This window comes from Temnothorax longispinosus, unplaced genomic scaffold (assembly GCF_030848805.1).
Source record: "Temnothorax longispinosus isolate EJ_2023e unplaced genomic scaffold, Tlon_JGU_v1 HiC_scaffold_66, whole genome shotgun sequence".
NCBI lineage: Eukaryota > Metazoa > Arthropoda > Insecta > Hymenoptera > Formicidae > Temnothorax > Temnothorax longispinosus.
In genome coordinates this window covers 18,934-38,015 of record NW_027270517.1, presented here as the reverse complement: position 1 = coordinate 38,015, position 19,082 = coordinate 18,934, and the positions used below count along the sequence as shown (strand labels likewise).

General features: G+C 36.4%; 1 protein-coding gene and 1 long non-coding RNA gene across 2 annotated transcripts; both read right to left on the bottom strand.

Annotated features, from left to right (window-relative positions):
* Positions 1 to 11,042: 11,042 nt before the first annotated feature.
* On the bottom strand, positions 11,043 to 11,763 carry LOC139824908 (uncharacterized). Its single transcript, XM_071797461.1, has 2 exons — positions 11,246 to 11,763; positions 11,043 to 11,176 (listed from the first exon to the last, which is right to left on the bottom strand). Exons 1-2 carry the CDS (start codon positions 11,761 to 11,763, stop codon positions 11,170 to 11,172), a joined length of 525 nt encoding a protein of 174 aa, XP_071653562.1. The 3' UTR covers positions 11,043 to 11,169.
* A 4,609-nt stretch (positions 11,764 to 16,372) lies between these two features.
* Positions 16,373 to 17,401, bottom strand: LOC139824906 (uncharacterized). The gene is made up of 3 exons (XR_011735343.1): positions 17,301 to 17,401; positions 16,811 to 16,978; positions 16,373 to 16,683 (listed from the first exon to the last, which is right to left on the bottom strand). It is a non-coding gene; the product is annotated as an uncharacterized lncRNA (long non-coding RNA).
* Positions 17,402 to 19,082: the final 1,681 nt, after the last annotated feature.

Sequence of the window (19,082 nt, the reverse complement as noted above, 5' to 3'; positions counted from 1 at the left end):
TTATGTTATCCCAAATATCATATTATTTCGAATATAATGTTCAATATCATACTATATTATATTATATTACATTATATTATATCATATTATTTCGTTAAATTCAATATTATTCTTGAAAATATTACTTAACATTCAATTTTAAATATTATGTACACATTATTATATGTTATATATGTTATTATTATACACATTTAAATATTATTACACATATTTTACACATTATTATACGTTATTATTATTATACATATATTTTACACAATATTATACGAATTTCTTCATATTAAATACATTTATAAAATTTAAAAAATTTTTCTCCTTTTATTAATAGTTCATACGCGGTAACAAACGTACCACGTATGACTTAAGAGGGAAGGTGTTACGTGCGAACAAAATTTTAGTCTTTTAATAACCAAGAGTGCTAATTGATATTAAAATCTTTAAATAGCCAAGAATGCTAATCGATATTGATTAATTATCCGATTTCTCATGGAGACAGTTCTCTGGCCGTGGTTCACAGGGAATCGAGTTACACTTGGTGATAAGACCTTCCTCCTCCCTTAGGATAAGACAATGAAATGGTGGGAAGCTCAGGCGGGGAGGTTCTCGCCATTTAAGTATAAATAAGAGCGAAGGATTAATTCAGTAGTTATTCGAAGTCCGGAGTTTTTAGTAATCAATACTTTATCAAAATCTAACTCGTAATTATTCAAAGTCCGGAGTTTTGAGTAGTCGATACTCTATTGTCAAAATCTAAACTCGTAGTAAGAACTTTAAAACCGTATTTAACATTTGTAATCGAGTTTTCCGGAATAAAGGTAATTTTAATTTTGAAACTAATTTCATATCCAAAACCTTTTTAATTTCATCACTCCTAACTGTCGCTGCCAAACTGCGTAGCAACAGGAGATTTCCTATTATTCTTGTCGCTGCCAAAAGCGTGGCAACAGGAGATTTCCTATTATTCTTGTCGCTGCCAAAAGCGTGGCAACAGGATTCCTGAATGCCCAGAAAAGGGGGCAAAAGATTCCAAATCAAAAAATTAAAATATCTTATTAAACAAGCTATTCTATTTGATCACGACCCCTTTCCATTATTTTTAAAATTAAAGGAAGTTGAAACCAAAATTCAAATTAAAAAAACCTTAACTCCATACAAATTAATTCCTTTGGATTTTACGGTTGATTTCCCTAATTTTGAAATAATTAAAAAGTCTGATCCTCGTTATAAAACTTATAAAATTCGCTATCTTTTCGGGCTTGATTAATCACACAACTTGGTCCAAATCCCGGGTAAATAACTTAAATGTTTTGACCCAAAAACGGACGACAGAACGTAACAACGCACTTCCCTGTCATCCTCTCCCACAAAATAAATTTGAAGAAATTGAGCTTCCTGTTCAGGTAATGGCAGCAGACTTCCTACCAAGTGATATACCTGCCCCTGAACTTTAAAGGTCGGTATAAAGCCATCTTGTAGAACCTGCTTACCGCCGAATGATGTCATACTAAAGCAGCCATTGTACTTTCTAATATTGTTCATAAAGTGAACGTGCTCTGGATGTCTGCCCATTACCAAACTATATAGAGGCTCGGGCAGAGGTTCTAAGGGTGCAAGCTGCACCTTTCCAGCGCTGCAACACATGCCAGGGGATTCTTCCTGCCATTTAAGAGCATTGCAATATTTGCACTTGTGACTCATGGTTCCCAAAGCTATAGTGCTCTTTGTCTCATAAGCCACGTCTGGATCATATGCCATACCTGAGTGAGCTTTAACCGTCCACGGAAGTATTCGCCTTTCTACTCTTCTTCCAGGATTACTTTGTTCATATCGAGACTCTGCCTCTCTGTGCACCTCAGGATTATTTTTTTGGTACCTAGTCACTGCTGTTCTGTGCATTTCTGGATTTTTTTGTTGGTACCTAGTCACTGCTGTTCTGTGCATTTCTGGATTTTTTTGTTGGTACCTAGTCACTGCTGTTCTGTGCATTTCTGGATTTTTTTGTTGATACCTAGTCACTGCTGTTCTGTGCATTTCTGGATTTTTTTGTTGGTACCTAGTCACTGCTGTTCTGTGCATTTCTGGATTTTTTTGTTGATACCTAGTCACCGCTGTTCTGTGCATTTCTGGATTTTTTTGTTGGTACCTAGTCACTGCTGTTCTGTGCATTTCTGGATTTTTTTGTTGGTACCTAGTCACCGCTGTTCTGTGCATTTCTGGATTTTTTTGTTGGTACCTAGTCACTGCTGTTCTGTGCACCTCAGGGTTATTCTGTGCATATTTTTTGGACGCATTTATAAGTTGCTTCCTCCTTTTGACATTAGTGTATCTCTTTCGTCGTTTTACATGAGCCTCATTAGGAATAGGAATAAGTATGTGCTTTGAGAGGTGTGAGTTGGAGTCAGGCTGAGAGAAGGACGGTTTGTTGTTCTCTTCATCAGGTTTACGTTGTTCGTACGCATCAAAATGTCCCTTAGAAATATCTTGTGTGAAACGTATTCTCCTAACAGGGTTACCTTCCTCACCGAAACTCTCATAGAGCTTACCATTACGGTAAACCTCAAAAACAAACCCGAAAAGTTGCCCAGCCGCCACCAACTCGCATAAACCACCATAAGTAAAGGGTTTCGACATTTCATCGAGATACTCGCTAGAACTATTGTAATTGTTCCCCAAGCTGTTGTGGGACATAATTGAAAATTCCTCCCAGTTATCCACCACATGACTCACGATTATCTCACGCACATCCCTCGCCATTAACTGTGTGTTATACATGAGATAGGAGAGGGCCCGGAAAAGGCAGGCTCCATCCCCTATAATGGGGACAATAGTGTAAGGTACCATCTCCCCATTAACATTTAAAAAATCGATTGCCATCCCGACTTAATTAAAAATGACAAAGCGCTCTCAAAAATTAAATAATTAAAAGTGACAAAGCGCTCTCAAAAATTAAATTATTTTTCCTTAAATCTATATCTATAAAGGAAAGATATTTAACGGCAGGAAAAGGGTCAATAAATCTAAATCGATACTATTGCCTTTCCTTCTTTATTAGAAACTAACTAATTACCTGATTAACTGCAAACACGAAATTAACGTAAAAGATACTTTACAGTTTTCTCCTTCTCTCTCTTTCTCTTTCTCCCTCTCTCTCTCTCTCTCTCTCTCTCTGTCTTTCTCTTTCTCTCTTTCTCTTTCTGTCTGTCTAAATTAAACAGATAACGATTATTAAAACATAATAATTTCAGGAATGTAAATATTATGTTAAGCTATGACAACAATTCTAATAATTAAATATAGTATGTTGAATCATAATATTTACATAAATAAAAATTCACAAACGAAATACCCTCTAGGTGCACCAACCAGCAATGGCTAGGTATCAACAAAATAACCTTCTTATTAAAACGTAATAATTTCATGATTTTCAATATTATGTTGTTATGATAGTAAGTTACTGAATTAAATATAGTATGTTGAAACATAATAATTAAAGGAATAGAAATTCACAAATTAATCTATCTATATCTATATCCAATTTCACTGCTTAAAATAATACAGATAATAATTTATGATTTCTTTAAAGTAAATTTCAAAATATATGTTATATTTATTTTATTGGTTTAGATTTATTGACCCTTTTCCTGCCGTTAAATATCTTTCCTTTATAGATATAGATTTTAAAAAAAGTAATTTAACTCTCTCTCTCTATCTCTGTTTATTTTTCTCTCTCTTTCTTTCTTTCATTAATTTTATTAATTACGCAAATCTATCTCAAATAAATATATTTTACTCTTTATTAAATGTATGCTTTTTTAATGGTTAACATTAATAAAAATGTCCCAAATTATTTAAGTTTTCATCTTTTAAATTTACTACGTATATAACTTTACCTGTTTAAAAAATCTTTCTCTTCGTCTTTCTCTTCTTCAAAAAATACAGTTCCTCTAATAGTTTTACTTTAAAAAATTATCTTTTAATCTCACTTTCTAACTCTCGAATAATTTATTTCTTCTTCCTTCTTTCCAATTCGACTCTCAATATCTTTAAAGAATAAAGAAAATTATATAAAGGCTATAATAAACGTTCATACATACACACACACACACACACACACACACACACACACACACACACACACTCTCTCTCTCTCTCTCTCTCTCTCTCTCTCTCTCTCTTTTTCTTTCTCTAGCATTAATTACGTTTTTTTTATAAATTTCCTGTCTTTCAAAACATATTACCACTTACTCTGTTCTCTCTCTCCCTTTCGTCTTCTTCTTCTCCTTACAAAGACACTATCTCCCTCTCTCTCTCTCTCTCTCTCTCTCTCTCTCTCTCTTTCTCTCGGACTTTCTTCAGCAATGATTACGTTAAGTTTTTTAAATTTGTAGTGTTCGAGACAAACCTCGCAAGATGATAAATATATTTGAAGCATGCCACATATAAAACAGAAGAATGAGTTATCAATTATTTCCATTTATATAAGTGAATACATTGCTTAATTAAATTCGAGATATTCAATTAAAAAGATTTTTAAGAAAAGATATATTTTTATAAAATAAAATTTAATTTATTCAATTTTTGATAAATTTTAAATATCGTACATTTTAACTTTTAATATTAAATTTTTTTTCCTCAGAACTCTGGTGTAAATATTAAATTTTTTGAAATATTTTCTCCTGGAATTAATGTTGGACATATTGATCATTTTCTAAAATCAAAAAATATTTTCATAAAAAATAAAGTTTTTTCTGGACGTTGATGAGTCAGTCAGTCAGTCAGGACAGTCGTGAAAACACATTTTACCCCTTTTCATTCCCTTATTTTTTCAGTCAGTCAGGACAGTCGTGAAAACACATTTTACCCCTTTTCACCCCCTTATTTCTTAATGGATGCTTACGTCATGAGAGGAATACACCCTCCAAATTTCAAGTCTCTAGGTTCAGGAAAAGATCGGTAACGAAAAATTATACACTTCATAGCACTCCCCAAAAAATTCTACCCCTGTTTGATCTACAATTCTTTGAAATTCGGTGAATTATTACCTGAAAAATTAGAAAAATTAGAAAAACCGGTTTCCAGAAAATCGGTAACAAAAAACTATACACATAGTAGCACTCCCCGGAAAATTCTACCCCTATTTCACATACTTTTGGTAAAAATTATTTGAAAAAATTTCGATACCGGCTTCCAAAAAATCGGTAACAAAAAATTATACATTTCATAGTACTCCTCGGAAAATTCTACCCCTGTTTGATCTATAATTTGTTGAGATTTGATCAATTATTTTTCGAAAAATAGGAAAAATTAAAAAAATCGGTTTCCAGAAAATCGGTAACAAAAAACTATACACATAGTGGCACTCCCCGGAAAATTCTACCCCTATTTCATATACTTTTGGTAAAAATTCGGTTCAGGGGTTTGGGCTGGGCGTTGATGAGTCAGTCAGTCAGTCAGTCAGAACAATCGTGAAAAAAACACATTTTACCCCTTTTCACCCCTTTAGGGGTGGAATTTCTAAAAATCCTTTCTTAGTGAATGCTTACGTCATGAGAGGAATACACCCTCCAAATTTCAAGTCTCTAGGTTCAGGGGTTTGGCCTGGGCGTTGATGAGTCAGTCAGTCAGTCAGTCAGTCAGTCAGTCAGTCAGTCAGGACATCTTCCTTTATAGATATAGATATATTAATCGTATTATTTTGCAAACATACATTAATTTAAACTGAAAATAATATATTCGTATATGAAATGATATAGTCATATAAGATTATATATGATCAGATCAGAATATTGCATCTCAAAGTATCCAATAGATGGCATTTGATGTGATCTGTTTCTCGTATTTAAAATTTGACAAACAGCTAGTGTTATAAGAACGGCATCAAAAAGACACGACACTGTCTCGCGCTATTCTCGCGCGACGCTGTCTCGAAGCGACACAATTTTTGTATCAGTTATATCGTGAAGTCCACTCTTATAATAAAGTAGCACGCTATAGCCTAAGTGGCTATATATAATCTTATATAATCATATATGACCATATAAACTCTTATCAGGCCAAAATTCATATATGATAAGATAGCTTCTTATATGAGCATATAACACACACTATAAGAGATATAGTGTTATATGTCCTTATATAATCTTATATAATCATATATGACCATATAAGATCGTATATGCTTAAATGCGGTCAAAATTTATATATGAGCATATAAGACCGCTTCTTATATGAACATATAAGACATTATAAGGGTTTTTTTCCCGGGATGTTATTTTACAACATTCGTCTTTCAGAAATAAGTTAAAAATTTGTTATACGCGTTGTTATCGCTTTTATGTATTAGAGCTTGCGGCCCTTTTGTGCAGTGCAGTACGACGTTTCTAACATTACATTGCAGATTATAAATAATATTGTTGCGCTCAGCGCCGAGGAACTCTCGCTTTCGCGCCGCGCACTCCCGGACTCGCGTAATAAGAGAAAACACTTTTTGTTAGTAAGAAAAAGAACACAAGGGTTTATTAGGAACTCAATACAGAAAAATGTTTCAGGTAGAGAACACGTTCGAACGATCGGAGTCTCCCCGTAGATCTCACAGTCGTTTTGTTGTCAATCCGCAGATCAATACGTCCCGTCGTTAAGAAACGCGCTTCGGCTTGAAGCTACTCGTGAGCAAAGTTCAGCACGCAACGAGTGTCTCAGAACGGGCGCAACACTGCTCTCCCTCTTCAAGATTGTCGTCCCGATAATCCGGCAGAGCAGCTGTTCAAGCGGACGGTTTCCAGGACTCCGAGACGGATTCTTGCCCTACTCCGAGCTACTGCTGCGGGTTACCGGACTACGTCTCTTCCAGATCAACCTCTTCCTCTTCGGATTCTTTGTCACAGCCTCCTTTGGGGGAGAGCTGGCCAGGCTCCTCCCCCTTGCCAATTCCAGGACGATTTCGCTAAAACTCCACTTCATTCCGGCTCGGTGTAGACCCCTTGCTTCTAGCGTTGACTCGCTCCTCTTGAAAGTTTTCGGACTGGCACCTGCGTCTCGCAAGACTCCCCTAGTCTCCGCCTCGGCATTTGCCCTAAGTCCCACGGAAAACCACGGATCGAAAACCGTGGGCGAGGCAGACTTCTTTAAGAAGACTTCAGGCGATCTCGTTGCCTCTAAAACCTTCTTTCGAACACAAAAAAAAGTTATTTTTTTAACACAATTTTATTCCCTTTTATTCCTCCCCTTCTTTTTTTCTCCATTATTCTCTTTACTCATGTTTTCCCCTTTTCCTTTTTCATTATTATCAAAATTCTCCCCCTCTTTTCAAAATTGTCTCCCTGAATTGTCTTTACCGCTTTCGCTCTTTCTACAGCCGACTTAAGAGAAGTTATTCCTTTTAACTGAAGGGTCCTTCTCACAAAACCATTCAAAAGCGCAGAAATAAACTGGGGGCAAGCGATTTTGTCACGAACCGGGAAAGGGCATTCGGGGTACGTCAGTCGAGCTAGTCTTTCGATATCTGAACCGAGTTCGGTGAGATCTTCCCCAAATTTCTGCTTTTGGTTCGTAAATTGGAAATAATGATTCTGCGAATGGAGCCCCTCACCGAAACGCAACTCGAGTTTAGATTTTACTCCACGTGTCAATAATCTGCATTTTTGAGTTCTTAAACGTTTTCTAAAACAGAGCGTGCCTTTTTTCTCAGACTTGAGGCATTGTTGGCTTTACAGAGGAATGTATCTGACCGGGTAGAAAATAGTAGAAGAGTATTATCGTATTATAAAGAACACTTAATATTTATTATATACGTGCGTCTACAGAACAGTGTTAACTTAACGAGAGCGCTATGCGGACTGACCTTAACTGCATGCTAACATAGAGAGCAGACTAACTAAAAATACAAGCGCCATTTACTAAAGAATTAACTCGTATCTCCTTTCGCCTTGAGATCACTAACAGAATACATATACCTACATTCCCCTACTTGAGCTCGAGGCGAAAAAAACAAACTTTAATCTAATGAAATTAAATTCATACCTTTATTGCAAAAATTATTCTTTTCGGAAGTTACTGCTTTAGTAAGCGCATCCGCTAACATTTCCTTACTAGAAATAAAATCAAGTATTAACTTTTTACCGGAGATCTTTTCTTTTATAAATTTATACCTCGTATCTATATGCTTCGACCTCGCATGATAGTTATTTGAACTCGCTAATTTTATAGCACTTTGGTTGTCTGAATATAAACAAACCGGCTCGCGAATACAAGATTTATCGATATCTTCCATTAATCTTTTAAGCCACAAGAGTTTCTGAGTAGCTAACGACATCGCGATGTACACTGACTCGGTAGTTGATAACGAAACGGATTGCTGCCTTCTTGAACACCAGGATACTGCACAGCTGCCTAACAGGAACACGTATCCATTAGTAGAACGTCGGCTATCCGTATCGCCGGCCCAATTAGCATCGCAATATCCTATCAGCTCCGTAGGTTTAGAACAGTCTATCTTCAGTCGAAGATCATTGGTCCCCTTCAAATAACGCAGCGTGCGTTTAAGGGCGTTTCACTGCGCTTTTCCAGGGTTCTCAGCGAATGAACCAAGAGTTGTAATCGCCCAGGTCAGGTCGCGTGCCTTGATACGCGTACATCAGGCAACCCAATGCCTCCCTGTATGGAACGTTTTCTATTTCCTTCTTCTCTACTGCAGTTTTTGGCGACATATCCTTGGTTAAGGTCTGATTCGTATCCAGTGGCGTTTTTACCGGATTACAGTTCTCCAAGTTAAATCGATGCAAGATTTCTTCTATATAATCTTCCTGGTCGAGGAGTATCTCTCTGGCTTATCGATTTCTTTGTACATTGATCCCGAAGATCTTCGAAACCGGTCCCAGATTTCTTAACTTAAATTCCTCCCCCAGTTTCTTTATAGGGTGCGTTTCGCTATTCACTCGCAGTACTGGCAGCACTGTAAATCCGTTCCAATATACGCGGCAGTAAGCTGTCAAAGCGTTTTCGTGTTCATGTGACGTCATAGATTTTGTCGTCACTCCCTACTTTCATTACTGCGGCTCGCGAGGTGAGGCATTCGCAGTAAGAACATGGAGGCTATGGCGGCACCTTTGAAAAAATTGGTCCTTACCTATGTGAACCTTGCACCTGACTTTCGAAAAATTAATTTTTTTACGGAAAACGTTAGCATTTGGTTTGTAGTTGTTTGTAGTAACAAAAATTTTGTTTGTAGTTTAATACATTAAAAATTATAAACATTTAAAAAATTACTCGCACCCCACTTTGAGATAACTCAAATCCGCTTGCGCCATCTTCTTCAAAATTGTTTGTAGTTGTTTGTAGTGCTTTTCTTTTCGTTTGTAGTTGCACTGTTCAAAAGTTATTATATGTTTGCAATAAACAAAAAGAGTAACTTTGCCAATTTTGGAGATATCTCAAATCAGCTTGCGCCATCTTCTTCAGAATCATTTGTAGTGCTTTTCTTTTTGTTTATAGTTGCACCATTCAAAAGTTATTATATTTTTGCAATAAACAAAAAGTGTAACTTTGCCAACTTTGAAGATATCTCAAATCCGCTTGCGCCATCTTCTTCGGAATCGTTTGTAGTTGTTTGTAGTGCTTTTCTTTTCGTTTGTAGTTGCACTGTTCAAAAGTTATTATATTTTTGCAATAAACAAAAAAAGATAATTTTGAGAGACAATTTTGGAGATATTTTAAACGAAACGGAACAAAAACTATTACAAACAATTCTACATCGAGTCGTGCAATTAGTTTTAAAATATTTCCAAAATTGGCAAAGTTACACTTCTGGTATATTGCAAAAGTATCATAACTAGATATATATAGAACGGTGCAAATACAAACAAAAAAAAGAAAGCACTACAAACAACTACAAATGATTCTGAAAAAGATGGCGCAAGCGGATTTGAGATATCTCCAAAATTGGCAAAGTTACACTTTTTGTTTATTACAAAAATGTAATAACTTTTGAATGGTGCAACTATAAACAAAAAGAAAAGCACTACAAACAACTTCAAATGATTCTGAAGAAGATGGCGCAAGCGGATTTAAGATATCTCCAAAATTGGCAAAGTTACTCTTTTTGTTTATTGCAAAAATATAATAACTTTTGAATGGTTCAACTATAAACAAAAAGAAAAGCACTACAAACAACTACAAATGATTCTAAAGAAGATGGCGCAAACGGATTTGAGATATCTCAAAGTGGGGTGCGAGTAATTTTTTTAATTTTTATCATTTTTAATGTATTAAACTACAAACGAAATTTTTGTTACTACAAAGAACTACAAACAAAATGCTAACGTTTTCTGTACAAAAATTAATTTTTCGGAAGTCGGGTGCCAGGTTCACATAGGTTTGGTCCTTGTGGATCTGGAAGGCAACAACGAGAAATATACAGTAATCGTTAGTTACGAAGATGCTGAAAAAGCCTGAAAAGATTACTACTACTACTACTAAATTAATATAATTAATATAATAATAAATAATTTCGATATTTTTATAAATCTGAAAACTGTTATTTATTTTATAGACATGACTTTTGTAACATTATTGTTTAAGTACAAGATTCTTTTTTATATATTTAGAATAGGTGCTCCTATCGTCGTGTCACGTCGTGTCTAAGATAGGTTAAGATAGGTTATATTTCTTTCTTATACGGGTGCGTTTCGACATTCACTGGCAGTATTGGCAGTACTGTGGTCGTCGTTCCGTTATTCCAGCCTGAAAGTAACAGCAGCAATATAGAAACGCTCCTGCAGTTCTACTCAATGACGTCATATCGTCAGTACTTACAGTGAATATCAAAACGCACCCATAATCGTCTGTTTCAACTTTCTACTCTTTGTAAATAATAAAAAATCATCTACGTATGTGGCTAGGTACGTTACACTTCCGTCACTTTCTTCACGGATATACAAACTCGGATCCTCTTTAGAACGCTCAAAACCCATCTTCTTTAATACATTATGTAGCTTTTTGTTCCACGCGTTGGCTCCTTGCTTGAGTCCATACATCGCTTTCTTGAGCTTGCATACTTTCCTCTCCTGTCCTTGCTTGACAAACTCTTTCGGCAGTTCTATGTATATATCTTCCTCCAAATCGCCGTTGAGGAACGCTGTCACTACATCCAGATGGTCTATATCATAGTTATGTTTAGCAGCTACTGCAAAAAGAAATCTAAGAGCACTAAATCTAACTACAAGGCAATAGGTTTCATGATAATCAATACCCGGGATTTGTTCGTATCCAGCGCGTCTTCAGTACCTTTTTGTCTTTAGGTCGATCACATAATTCCCATGTCTGATTCTGAATAAGTGCATCATATTCTTCCTTCATGGCTTGCTTCCATTCTCGTCCGTGAGGATCTTTCAATGCTTCATCTACGCTCATTGGTTCAATTTGCTCAGATTCTTCCAATACGCTGTATGTAATAAAATCTTGAAACTCCTTGGGTTTCCGTACACGACTACTACGACGAACCAATGATTTTTCCTTTTCTTGGCGTGATTGTGGACGATCCGCATCATTATTATCATCCTCTTCATCAGAACTCTCTGAATCAGGATCTTCAATACTTTCGAAGTTTTCATCCGAACTATTAGACTCAGCCCCCACTGAATCTTCGGTGTCTTTAGATTCATCCGTAACTTCTTGTATGATGATATCTTCCGTGACGTTTTCAGGCTTATCTTCATAGAAGACGACATCTCTACTCTTGAACACTTTTTCAGTCTTTGTATCGAACATCCGATAGCCTTTGGAATGCTCCAGATATCCTAGGAATATACAATCTATTGACTTTACATCCCATTTTAGGCGAAGTTCCTTCGGAATGTGAGCCAGTGCTTTACAGCCAAAACACTTTAAGTGACTTAAATCCGGCTTATTTCCTGACTAAATTTCGTAGGGTGTCTTATACTGCAGACCTTTTGCTGGAGAGCAATTTATCAAATAAACCGCTGTGGAACAGGCCTCTCCCCAAAATCTCTTCGGCAGGTCCGCTTCCAATAACAAACATCGAGCCTTTTCAACCACTGTACGGTTGCACCTTTCCGCCAGCCCGTTCTGCTGAGGTGAATATGGGACTGTTGTCTGATGCCTGATTCCTTTTTCTTCGAGAAATCTTCTAAATTCTTCATTGACAAATTCACGACTATTATCAGATCGGAGTGCATGTATACGATGACCCGTTTGCTTCTCCACATAAGTTTTATACTTCTTAAACGTATCCAACGCTTCACTTGTATACTTCAAGAAATAGATACTCAATCTTCTAGAGTAGTCATCTATAAATAAGATGAAATATTTTGCTCCACCTATCGACGTAGTCTCCATTGGCCCGCATATATCGGTGTGAACCAACTGTAAGAGTTTCGTTGTTCTCCTCTCTTTCTTGATATTGGTTGAAAACGGTTGTCGTGCTTGCTTTTCTTTTACGCATACTTCGCACGGTCGCTCACTCGGATCTTCAAAGCTTAAGCCGTCAGCATGTTTATCGCGCAACAGTTTTATACTAAACCTATTTAAATGGCCTAATCTTCTATGTCATACGTCCAAATTTGTATTTACTTTACAAGCGTACGCGACATTTAACGGTTGTGAAAGTTTATATGTAACATTTATCGGTTTCGCGGTCGCGATCAAACGATTACCGTTTACTATTTCACAGATTCTTTCGTTAAACTTTACAGTAAAACCTTTTTCGGTGATTTTTCTGACTGACAACAAATTTACACTAAGGTTAGGAACGTAAAGAACTTCTTCTGCCGCTGTTATACGCGTTTCACCATTTAAAAGCATCGGTATATTTACTGTGCCTTTACCTTTTACATGCAATCTTGTGTTATCCGCGACAATCACTTTCGATTTACGAATCTCTTCGAACGTATCAAAAATGTCTTTATTCGGTGACATGTGAGCGGAAGCCGCCGAATCCACGATCCAGGCATTCGTTTCTTTACTCACGATGTTATTGGCGAAGAACGCAACCTTGCTACCGCTCTCACCTTTCTTCTTCGGTTGATCAGTTCGCTTCTTTTCTTTATCTTCTTTCTTTTTGTCATCGCACTCATTTGCGTAATGACCGATTTTGCCACAGGACCAGCATTTCGTTTTCTGCGATTTCTGCTTCTGACCCTTTGCACGCTCGGCCTGCCGCCTTACGTGATATACTGAATTACTATCGACTTGCAATTTCGATTTATCGCTACAACTCGATTCTTGAAGGAGTTTTGTCTTCACTGAATTTACCGGTGACTTCCATGCCGGAATTCTCTAGAGCCATAATCATCGGTTGGTAGCGCTCGGGGAGGCCAGCCAATAGCACGGTGCTTAGCCATTCTTGATTTATCTTGAAGCCAATCGATGAGAGTTGATGCGCGGCTGATCGGGCTGACATACTTTCATTGACGTATCGCTCCATTGAATCACAATGATCCAACCTAATTGTTGTTATCTTTCGAAGAAACCCGACTTTTCTTGTGAGTCCGCTGTCTTAAAATGCTCTTCTGAGATTATCCCACACTTCTTTTGCTGTAGGCGCGTCGGCTACATGTATATAGATCGTCTCGTCTACGCTGAGAATTATCTTAGCCTTTGCCTTCGCTTTCTTCTGTTCGCACGTTTCAGTTCCTAGTACCGCCTTCCAGAGCCCATCCAAATGCAGACAATTTTCCATCGCTATCTTCCAAGTAGAATAATTTTCTCTTCCTTTGAGCTTGGTGATGGGAGGGAGGTGCGTGATGTCCGCCATCTTCGTTGCGGAAAGAACTCTCCAGAATCTCAATCACGATCCAGAACCGAGCTAATAAGCTCACTTTTCACTATTTCCCCGCGGTGCAGGCCAAAACTGGGCCCATAACCATATGTTGGCTTTACAGAGGAATGTGTCTGACCGGGTAGAAAATAGTAGAAGAGTATTATCGTATTATAAAGAACACTTAATATTTATTATATACGTGCGTCTACAGAACAGTGAAAAGCGGGGAGCACACACTTCTGCACAACGCATAATGCGTAAGCATAAAAAAATTTATTGGTCCATACACATGTGCATAAGGAAATAGACCAATCAATTTTCTTATGCTTACGCATTATGCGTTGTGCAGAACCGTGTGCTCCCCGCTTTAACTTAACGAGAGCGCTATGCGGACTGACCTTAAGGAGGTTCGATGGCTTCATCGGGGGGAGTAGTGGGACGCGGGGGTTCTGGAAACAGCGCACTAACGTTTGAAGTAGTGGGAATGAAGGGGATTGCTCTGATTGGTCGCCGCGTGTATAATGCGTGCTGCTGTTCACGTCGTTCACGACGATGACAGTCTATGCAGACGAAAAATCAAGCAATTTATGCTTTAATAATTAATTTTTCTACGAAATGTGCGGTAACCTTCCCCTTTCTTTCGCTCATTTATTTGTAAATTATTAAGTTACATGTGCAAATTTCTTTTTCTTTATCATTTGCATTTTTTCTTGCACTTATTTCATTCTGAAGGTATATGCAATATGTCATTTCCCATAAAAACCATAAGAACCTATGTTAAAAATGCAGCCAGTTTCATGCAATTTTAATATGTTGTTCTGGAATGCAAAATAGAATTATGTGAATTTTTTGGGAATTTTTCACCGTCCCGTTTTGAAATAAATCTACTCCTAAAATTGTACTTTTTAGGTTTTTGGAGTAGATTTTTTTCAAAACGGGACGGTGAAAAATTCCCAAAAAATTCACATAATTCTATTTTGTATTGCAGAACAACATATTAAAATTTCATGAAATTCTCTGAATTTTGTTGTAGCCATCGAACCACCTTAACTGCATGCTAAAGGCCTAAGCAGAATGGCTGTCTTATAACCTTAAGGCAGTGTTTTACTGCCTTAAGGTTATAAGACAGCCATTCTCCTTAGGCCCTAACATAGAGAGCAGACTCTAAAAATACAAGCGCCATCCTACTCGGTGCTCGTCATCGTGTCTTCACTCGTCCGCTTCCTGCAGATCCGTCCGATCTTTACGATCCGTGCGATCCGTGCGATCCCAGGCGAGTCTCCAAAATGTTGCGCCCAGGCCGACGTTGAGTCCGTGACTTCTCGGATGGCTCTCACGCACTCACTCGCACTCCCATGGAAATAACAACACGTTTATTAACGATCGAACCTCTTTATTAGAAGGGAACACCAGAAAACACGTCTGAGCAGTTTAAAAGCCGAGTTTTTTCTAAAAAGGCTCAGTTGTTAAACAGCAGCCCGTTGTCAAGGAAACGTTTCGCGACTTCTCGGTATGACTGCTTGCTTCAGCTCGGAGTTATTGAAAAGCGTACCGAGCGGCACCCACGAAACAATATTATAGTAAGAGAGAGTAATAATAATTTTTTTATTGTTGCTTCCTAGAATTACTAAACCTTCCGTTTCTTTCAGTATTTATAAATTATTTTTTTTTTAATATCTTAATCTATTCTCTTAAAACTATTTTCTTATGTTTTTATATGTCTTTTACTCTTTTACATCGCGTTTGCATACTAATTTTTAAACGTATTTAATAATATTAAAAAATTTATAAATGTTTATAAAATAAATGGGAGATAATGTTATTTCCGGGGCCCCTCAATTTGATAGGTGTGTTTAATAGATCTTTCACTGAAAAAAAGAATGCCGCAAATCACAATGCGCTACGATGCATAGTTTTCGACATATCGATTTTTAAATGTATAATAGTCCAATAATAGCCCATGTACGGTATTACATGGGTTTGCAATTTACGGGCGACCTGACCGATTTCAATGACCTTGATATATGTTGTCGATATAAAACGAGGTGCCACATGAGATTACAACTTTTCACGCGAGGAAAGCCTACACATGAACTTTGAAGGCACACTATGTGTCTAGTTTAATATAATTGTAGAGCCCCCCGCAGGGGAGCGGAACCTACAGCCTCCACGCATATACTTTTTACGCGAACCGAAGTTTACCACTACCCCCCCCTGCTTGCGGGGGAGGGCAGTAGCCCCTCCCCCACCTAAGTGTGTACTGTTTATACACACACAATTGAAGTATTATTTAAAAATTCATATCTCAAAGAGAGTAGTATGATAGAAATGTTATTGTGAGTGAAAGGAAGAGGGGGGGGCAGGTGTTAGAGTTCCGTTAGGGGTCACTGCTAATTCTGTGTATATTAATTGTTATACTATGTGATAGATTATATAAATTGATACCTCGAAAACTGTGCATCGTAGCGCATTGTGGTTTGCGGCATTCTTTTTCTTAGCGAAAGATCTATCAAATACACATATCAAATTGAGAAGCCCCGGAAATAACATTCTTGCCAATAAATGTATATTTTGTATCATTTATTATAAATATTTTAATAATTTATTGGACAAAAAATATTTCAAACATGATGATTTCTTGCATCAAAATCATCTTGCTACAGTTGTATCACTGCAATCTTTGCGATATCATATTCTACTAAAGTTTCTTCAAAACTTATTTTTATTGGATTTCTTAATTCTTTTGGTCTGTCATTTATACATTCATTTTTAAACCATGAATATTTAAATAAGCTGGCATTTGACTCTCTCCTTCCCTCCTCTCTCTATCTTCTTTCCTCTTCCTCTCCCCCTCCCCAGCCACTTTTAAACAAGACAGACCGGGAGTATTGCAACACAATTTCGTAGAACTAAAAACGGACAAAAAAGTTTGTTTTATGAAGATTTAAATATGTATAACGCTTTACCGACAGAATGAAAGCAATGTGAAAAAATCGAACCATTTAAACATAGATATGTTAAAAGAATATATTGTACCTCATGTAGAAGAATTGATGTAAAGACATTTGATGTAAAAAATAGCTAAGAGAAGGCTAATAAAGCTCCATCAATCTCCCTCTCCCTCTTCCTTCTTTCTTCCCTTTTTTTCTCCTCCTCCACTCTCTCTGGTTTGTCTTGCCAGCATCATCAGAAATTATTACGCATCTATGCATATTAATGTTTACTTTTACATTGCATAATTTTAATAATATTGTATGTAGACTTTCTAAAAACCTTTTAAGAGACAAAATCACTGAATATGTTGGTACGACTAAAATTGAAACTAGAACGCAAAAAATATTACTTTTTGCGTAATCGAAATCTCGGAATTGACTGCACCGATTTCATTCGGACTGGTTAGACAGCTCGGAATCGGTAGCTTATATCGACATTATGTCAACAAAATGCTCTTAAATGATCAGAAAGCTGGTTAAGTTTCAGAGATATTTTACTCAAAAACTTGACGAAAAGTTCCAGACAAACTTACCTTGACATTTATGCATTGACGACATTGACGTAGTTAGTTGTTCTTCCTGTTGAATTCACATCGCTTGACAATTGACAATGATTTTACATATGCATCAGATATCAAAGTTTAGCGGATATTACTCGGGATATTATTTATATTGTGAATGCGTAAATGCGTGAATACATTATTATATGCAAAGTAGGGTTAGATCCCGATAACTTTTGCGCCTGTTTCTGACGATGGTTTCTGGTAGTACTTTTAACGCTGAACAAAAAATTATATAGGTCTTATAGGGCTAACCGCTCTGGTTTTCGAGATATACAGTGTTAAATTTGGCAAAACTTTAGATTAAGGTCGACCTCACCGATTTCAATGACCTTGATATATGTTATCGATATAAAACAAGGTGCCACATGGGTTTACAACTTTTTACGCATGGAAAGCCGACGCATATGTACTTTGAAGGCACATTATGTGTCTACTTTAACAATAGTAGAGCCCCCTGCAGGGGAGCGGAATCTATACTGCCTCCACGCGCTTCACGCATACACTTTCCACGCGAAACGAGGTGCCACATGGATTTATAACTTTTTACGCGTGAGTCCCTCTTCCGCCTTGCTATATTTTTCAAACTTTTTTTGTTAATAACTTTTTAATAAGCAACGAGCGACGATTAAGTTATAAAAAAAAGTTACTTAGAATTATGTCCTTGACAACATATATTAAGGTCATTGAAATCGGTGTGGTCGCTTTTAATCTAAAATTTTCTCAACTTTAACACACTGTATATCTCAAAAACCAGAGCGGTTAGCCCTATAAGACCTATATAATTTTTTTCAGCGTTAAAAGTACTACCAGAAACCATCGTCAAATTAAGACGCCAAAGTTGTCTAAATGTCTAAAATTAAATTAATACTCACTTATACATATACCTATTGTACGCGTGAATTATGTATATGTGTCTAAATAAAATTTGATTTTTCATTATTTTTTATTACACATGCATGTATATAAATTTATAATATAATTAATAAAGATACACAATTAACTGTGTCTCTTATAAAAAAATCTGAACAAGGATATTTTAATGTGTTAGGTCAGTACACGATGGCATGCGCAGAATACGATGCAAAATAATTATAATATATTTATATTAAAATAAATGGATAAGTAATTAAAAACTCGATAATAAAATTAACAAGTAGCAAGTAAAAAAATTTGGAAATGTAACACGATTAACAGTGCGTAAGTTAACGTTATATCAACCTTTAATAACTAATAAGATACATAATTATAATACATCGGACGTTTCGGTTCTGTTTTGAGTCGATCGTCTTCGGCAATGTGCTAACAGTCAAAATCAAAGAATAATCAGCAGTAAAACTTTCCACAAAAAAATTTAAGTAAAACTTGATTAATAATCATAGTTTGTGATATGATCGAAACAGAATTAACAGTCAGGACAAAGAGAAGTAAAGTCACACACTCACCAGAGTTCAAAGAAAGCGAGAATAAAAAACGTATATTCGTAACTTCGTATCTTCGAATTAGTTCTAAAATGTAGTTTATTCCATTTAGGCTATAACTTATAAGTTAATATATTGAATATTCAATTAGTAAAAGGAATCCGAATAAAATCAAAATTAGGACAAATACAATGCGTGCGTGTATGCATGCAAGTTTCGTTTAATAAGTAGTTTACGCTGGCCAGCATATATTCTATCAGCTTGTATATCTCTACTTAAATTGAAAATAATTGATGTAAATATATATAAGAACATTTTTTTTTTTTCCAATAAA

Excerpts from the sequence above, each read along its gene's own strand:
- LOC139824908 (XM_071797461.1), bottom strand. The coding sequence starts at position 11,763 with ATGTTCGATACAAAGACTGAAAAAGTGTTCAAGAGTAGAGATGTCGTC.